At 36.0% G+C, this 7,387-nt stretch overlaps 1 protein-coding gene across 1 annotated transcript; it reads left to right on the top strand.

Moving 5' to 3' along the window:
- Positions 1-2,078: 2,078 nt before the first annotated feature.
- On the top strand, positions 2,079-4,240 carry LOC132189901 (protein SHI RELATED SEQUENCE 1). The gene is made up of 2 exons (XM_059604737.2): positions 2,079-3,224; positions 3,642-4,240. Exons 1-2 carry the CDS (start codon positions 2,624-2,626, stop codon positions 4,013-4,015), a joined length of 975 nt encoding a protein of 324 aa, XP_059460720.1. The 5' UTR covers positions 2,079-2,623; the 3' UTR covers positions 4,016-4,240.
- The last annotated feature ends 3,147 nt before the right edge of the window (positions 4,241-7,387 follow it).

The raw sequence follows: 7,387 nt of genomic DNA, 5'->3' as shown, positions 1-7,387 counted from the left end.
ATAAGTGATCAGTTTAATAGACTGTATCAAAAGACTTTTTCAACTAAAATTAGATAAAAACTTCATTTTTTTTTTTTTTACATGTCCGCACAAGAGGAGGGAGGCGTAGTCTTAATCGATTGAGCTACCTCTTGGAGAGAAAAACTTTATCTTCTATGCACCAAAGGGTCATGAAGAATATAATAATCGTTTGAAAGTTATTAACATGATATAATTGACTTGGAGAAGGTTCAAGTTCTTCGTACGTATGATATGATCATTGATGATTGAATTGAGGACTAAAAACTATGAACATAAATTTGTTGTGCTAGTGACGGGTACACGTTAACGCTGCAAACTCTTCCAGTTCCGCATTAATTGGTTTAATTCTTCGTTGTCGTTCAATTCAACCTGCACTTGTGAAACACATGTTGGTCAAATTTCACGAGCAATACCGTTTAAAATAATGAATGTGCTCCTTTTCTTTTTTTAATTTTTTTTTTTTTTTTTCATTGAGCAAATTATAGTCCTTGGTCTAACTTTGAAGATAATAGAAGTTGATTAGCAATAAACTATCTTTTATTTGTCTTTAAAAGTTTGATGTGACCATAAAAGTTAATATATATATATATATATATATATATATATATATATATCACACAAATTTCTTACAAAGTTAATATGTGAGAATGTCTAGTAAGTCTTAGATTAATCATTTGTGAGACGTTTATGTGATATGGGTTTACTAGACCTTGCTACATCAATTTTACGTATGAGATATTTATGAGATGTTTGTGTATGTAACATTATTTCATATTTATATTATGATGAGTACATTCAATGACCCAACCTCTTATCGAGCATAAGAATGTTGTTGAGTAAATCCTGATGCTTAAAGTTTACACTTAATCTTAGCATCGATTTAGTTGCCATGTGTTAAGTTGTTACCTTTGATCAACTCATCCACGTTCCGGGGTCGATCATTTAATTATGAGTAATGCTAAAAATTACATTTCATCTCACGACTATCTCACAATAGTACGCTGACATGATGGTCAGAACTGACTCTTAAATTTGTTATTATATATATATATATATAAAAAAATTGATTAGGATTACCATATCGATATTGTAAAATAGTTGTGGCATGGTATATAACATTCTTCTTCATCTATGATATAAATTTTCCTTATTTATTAAAAGTTTAGCATATGAAATATTTAACTTAAACCCTAAAAATGAAGATTCAAATTTAAAATCATATATTTTTGATACCATTTTAAATTTTCATTTATCTCATAAACTTAATAAATAAATAAATTATTATTTTAATCATAATTACATTGCTGTCAATAATCTTGCATCCCACCGCCAGATCGATGCATGGGTTGGGCAATGGCTGGCAATTTGACCTTTTTTTTTTATCTTCGTTTGTTTTTAGTTTTAGGGTAGTAAAATCTTCCACATGGTAGTGTCTCACTGGCTCCAAATTCTACTAGTCCCATGTTAGATATAACATCACAGGTGTTGACCTCTAAATCAATCGCATTATTCTATGTAAATTATTTAAATTGATTCCTTAAAAACTATTTTAGCAACAATTAGTCAATCATGAAATGATCACACAAAGAATTTTTAGTGGAATTACGAGGCATTGACGATGACAAACATACGAGCAACCAGACAACACAAAATACGCTAGGAGAAAAAAATTTCCTTTTAAAAAAAAAAAAAAAAACGTTTTTCTAGAAACTCGTAACCCTTGATCTGAATAGGCGAAATGTGTCAGAGTATTGAGACAACTGTGATGGAAATTGTTGGAGATGTGCGGTGATGCTATCGTGGCCCCTTTTTCTTGTGGTAGATTGCTTTTGGGGCATTAAAAATAGGAAATAAGGGACGGTCAGAAAAAGTACCAGCGGGTTTTCCGGTACAAGGACGAATAAGCAAAAGCTGATTCCTTGACACGTGGCATTTCGGGGGGCCGTTGGATGGACAGGCAACGACTGAGATCGAACCATTATTGATCAGATTCATTGTAACTGGAAGAGAACTGTAGAGAAATGTCAAGTGATAATGATAGTGTAAAATTTCTTTTTCCCTCTCTGTCTCTCTCTCTCACTCACACTCTCTCTGTGTCTCTCACAAAGGCACAGCCAGCCAAAACCCCAAACCCAGTCGAGAGAGAGAGAAAAAGAGTCAGAGAGAGTTTGAGTTGGTTGTCATAAATTTAAAGAGGTTGAGAGAGAAGTGGCGCAGAGTGTGGCATGGCGGCGTTGCAGAGCTCTAATTCCGTGTCATTATTGCTTCGAACAAAGGAAGAGAATTGAAGCAAAGCGAAACCCTCTTGTTTTCTATGTCTTTAAACCTAAGAAAAACCCAAAATTTGGCCCCAAAAAGCTGCAAAAACCCAAGAACGAAGATCGAGAAGTGTGAGAAACAAAAACCAGGTCAAAACAGAAACTCACAGGCTCACAGTATCATAAAAACCCACACCAACTGTTCGCACCCACGCACGAAAGAGCCCAAAAAAAATCACAACCACTGGTCTTGTACAATTTGGTGGCTACTTGTTATTGAGAATAGGAGAGTTTTGTTTTGATATGGATTTGTTGTCAAAATTGAGAGCTATTGGGTGCAAGAAATGGCAGGGATATTCTATCTAGGCGGAGGACGGGAAGGGCAGCAAAACAAACAAGAGGAGGAGGTAGAGAAACAGGAAAGTAGCTTGTTTTTGTTCAGAAACGAGGAGATCTACAGCAATAGCAAAGGGTTTGAGATATGGCCGCAGCAGTACTATCATCAGACACAGCACCAGAACTTGAGCAACTACTACTCGTTTGGACTGGGTCCTAGTCGGAGAAACCCCGCGGGCAGCGTCTCCGATGACTCGTCCAGATCCGCCGGTTTCACGTTGATGAGGCAAGGAGGAATTGGAGGAGGAGGCGGCGGCATGAATTGCCAAGACTGTGGAAACCAAGCCAAGAAAGACTGCCCGCATCTCAGATGCAGGACTTGTTGCAAGAGTCGAGGGTTTCAGTGCCAAACGCACGTCAAGAGCACTTGGGTCCCTGCAGCAAAAAGGCGCGAACGGCAACAACAGCTCTCAGCTTTACAACAACAACTGCAACAGCAGCAACAGCAAGATGATCAACAGCAGCAACAGTTTCGAGGAGAGAATCCCAAAAGGCAGAGAGAGAATCAATCTCTTGCTTGCGCTCGTGTACCCAACACCACCACGTCAGGTAAAAGAAAACAAACAAACCAAGATTGATTGCAAATTTACGGCTAAGATTTTGGAAGAAGAATTGTCAAGAAACTGTTAATGTTTAACAAAGTTATTCCGAATCCGAGATCTTGAGGAATTTTCTGTACAAGCAAATCATCAATATCGTTTGCGTGTGGGAAAGTCCACCTCCATAGTCACTCTCACCCACTCACCTGCTTTTCTTCTTTTTCCATTCTTACAACTGTTGGTTAGTAAAACTGACGAAAAAAGTTCCATGAAACTAGTTAGACTACTTTCCGTCCTCCTTAATTACTTTATTTTTATGATGAAAAAAAAAAAAAAAGTTTCTTTTGTTTTGTTTTATTTTTATTTTTTGTTTTTTTGTTTTATTTTGCTTTGGTTTGAACTGAACATGTTTGTTGGAGTTGATTAGGGTTGGAACTGGGACAATTTCCAGCTGAAGTGAGCTCGCCGGCGGTCTTTCACTGCGTAAGATTAAGCGCAATGGACGATCCGGATGAGCAGTACGCGTATCAAACGGCTGTAAACATTAAAGGACATGTTTTCAAGGGAATTCTGTATGATCAAGGCCCCGAAGGTCGTTACACCACAGGCGGCGAGAGCTCGTCGGGCGGAGGAGGAGGAGACGGAACTCAACCGCTCAATCTCATTACAGCTGCAACAACCAGCACCACGGCGGCAACCACTAGTAACCCATCTGTCACGTTGCTTGACCCTTCACTATATCCAGCTCCATTCAATGCTTTCATGGCTGGTACGCAATTCTTCCCACCCCCAAGATCGTAGAAACCTCGTTAAGATTGTTTGCTTTTAGCAAATCTTGAAATTTGTCACCATCTCTAGAATATTAATGCTAGCTCTCCCTCTCTCTCTCTCGTTAAGGTTTTCAACTACTACTTTGTAACCCCCTCCCCACTGAAGTAAGGCGCATAGGATTTAGAAACGAGGATGTTTGATCATTTTGTTCGAATTTCAATTCAGATTTTCATGGTTAATTATTCTGATCTTATCGATGACTCATCTTCAATCAGAAACCATTTGTTTTTTTTTTTTTTTTGTGTGTGTGGCAGCATGTGGATGTGTGCATTTTATAATGTTTGCCATTTGATTTCTTTTTACTTTTTTCTTATCTGGGATGATATTCAATGCACTTTCTGGTTGGTGTTGCACTCGAAGCCGCTTTTTCCAGTTTATCCGTTCGCTTGCCGGATTTAAATGGGACTATTAGCTTCCGTGTTTGGCTAAGCAAAGAATTTAAAAACCCTTCTTTAATCGATCCCGATTCCTGAGAGTTTCCTTTACACGATTTCTGGATCAAACGAAAAGATGGGCATGGGCGCCTGGGTTTGCAGAGTTTGTCATGCATTGCCAATTTGCAAGCTGGCAAATTATATCCCTCCCTCTCCGCTCTCTCTCACATAGTCAGATAATTACTTTTAGCGCCTAGCTGCACCATCTAGTTATCTGCAAAACAATACAAATGTAGCCCTTCATAGACATGCATGGATGTGAACCCATGGATGTTTAATGCTGCTGAAGCATTTGCATGTGATATATATTTATATATACATGTTTTGTGTAGGTACTGTAACTAGTACATAGGCCGGGCAAGGTACGTGCACATATGAAATAAATAGGATTATTGATGCTTCCATTGACTGCTTGCATTTGATATATATATATATATATATATATATGAAAGAAAGAAAGGTTTTGAAAATGTCTCATCTTCAAACGATTGAGACACCATTCATATATATATATATATATATATATACACCGTGGAAGCAGATTTGGTTGGAGACTCCGATGGTTAAGTCAGTATATATATTTATCTGTTGGAGATGGTGAAGCGGTCTTTCAATTTGAGGATCTTTAGAAGTGGTCTTAATTTGGTATAGGTGTGTGCAATAGTTGTCCCAACATCTTATACTTTTCTTTGAGATTCTTTCTCATATTCTATCTTGTTTATATTAATTTGTTCAATGGTTGAGACAAGTAAATAAAAATAAAAACTAGTATCCCATGATTGACGTTAATGGACACTATAAAAGAGCATAAGAAATGCACTCATGAGAACTGCTTAAATTCATCATTTATTTATTTTAAGACTGAAAAATGATATAAGAACATCTAGTAGTAGGTATAAGAACACAAAACAACACGGAAGAAAGGAAATGATGTAATTGACATAAAATTACAGAATCAATAAAATAAACAAATGTTAGGCATGAAATCATGATAACTACAAAATGGTAACCAAACTTTTCTATCTCTTATGCATATATTTAATTTCATTAGTACTGGGTCAACAAACATTGCTGCTGAAGTTGAGGGTTAAAGTACTGAGGGTCGATTATTTTAGTTGCTTTTGTATTTTTTACACAATAAATGATATAATTTGAGGATATTGCAGTATCCTCTTCATCATACAAGCTAGATGGTACTGTGTAAGAGTGGGGGTTGTTGAGATGTGTGTGTAACTTTCTCCTTGGATAACTGGATATGAATACTACTCCCAGCATTTGAAATGAGTTCATATATTGCTTTTCCGTTTACCAAATTCCTTATCTATCGGATATAGTTTTATTCATTATGTTAAAATATTGATTAAATGATTAAATTTATTATTTTTTATAAATTTAGGTTGTTTGGATAAATGGTGTCCAAAATGGTGTTTAACGGTGTATCAAGACAAAGTTCATGAGTTCAAACATTGTCTCCGTTATTCACTTCTCATGCTCTTTAATTAAATGTTTCACATTTGAGAGAGTTAGCTAGAGTGTTAGAATATGAATTAAATAATAACATTTATCATTTCTTATCACATAATTAAGCTTCAATTGTTATATATATATATATATAAAGTGTTCATAATAGGGATTCGAATAAGAGGTAGTGTCCATCATTGTGGAAATGACATGTGACCAGGGACGGATTCAGCTTTCAATTTGGGGAGGAATTTAGGGTCAAAATTTTTTTGAAGAGGGACCAATTGACAAAAAATACCTTATTTTTATTTTTTATTTTTGGCCTTAAAACTTTATTTTTCTTATAATTTGGTGGGACCAAGGCCACTCTAAGTCCCCTATAGATCTTGCATGTGACCAAACTTCTGTCACACTTCACTTATGATTGGAACATTAAATGGACTTTAATGCCAATGCAGTCATCGTCTCATGAGGAGCTGCTGTATATATGATTACATGCAAAATATTTGATATGTATTTGTTTTTACAGCTAGCTGTGAGCGTGAGCTCCATGCAGGTTTTTCTTTCTCTTGCTACAGAAATCATGCACTTAATGTATAGTTTACAAGTCTTCTTAAAGAGTCTTGTGATAGAATGATGAGGTGGTCTGGAGTGGATTTTGACGGGAGATGGAGGGAATGGGGGGAAACAAACAAAGAAAAATATAAGCAGAATCACAATCACAAGAGCAGTTTGTTTGTTTGTTTGGTTTTTAATTTAAATGTGACTGAGAAAGGATCGTGGCTGGTCAAGAAACAAATCCTGGTCAAGATTTTTTTGATACCTCTGTCATGTCCCTGTCAGAAATCGGCTAGAAAATTGACTCTCATCACTCGTAATTAAATGTAGTCGGCAAAATATGGACACCTAATCCTTGAATGGTGAACATTTGTATATATAGCCCCCACCAAGTTAGGCTCTTACTGCAGTACTTACCCATCTATAGCTTTCTCTCTCTCACCTCATACCTTGAGGTTTTATATATACGGGTCTCTACTCATTTCTAGGGTGGTACCATCTGCTCAGCTGCCTGCACGAAGGAATTAGCTCTACTAGGATCCAAAGTTTTTTTTTTAACAAATAGATCCAGCAGAGTTACTTTTGTTTGTTAAAACTCATAATTTATGCTCTTAAATTACTAGTTATCTAAAATAATAAACACTAAATTTAACCTAACGTAAATGCTTGCAAGTTATTGGCCAGGATAATATGAGAGCTGTTAAACAAAACCATAGTAGATCATATTTGGAGTTAGGGCACCATGCTAAACACCGAAGGGAGAATTTTGATTTTTAAATAGAGTAATGTTACGTACTCATCTCTAATCTTACTTTTCACGCTCATTTCATATGTTTAAAGTGACTTCTTATTTTAACCCGTTAAAAAAAAAAAATTAAAAAAAAAAAAA

Source organism: Corylus avellana, chromosome 9 (genome assembly GCF_965113065.1).
Source record: "Corylus avellana chromosome 9, dhCorAvel1.hap1.2, whole genome shotgun sequence".
Classification (NCBI taxonomy): domain Eukaryota; kingdom Viridiplantae; phylum Streptophyta; class Magnoliopsida; order Fagales; family Betulaceae; genus Corylus; species Corylus avellana.
The sequence above is the reverse complement of the archived record's forward strand: the minus strand, read 5'-3'. Positions and strand labels throughout refer to the sequence as shown.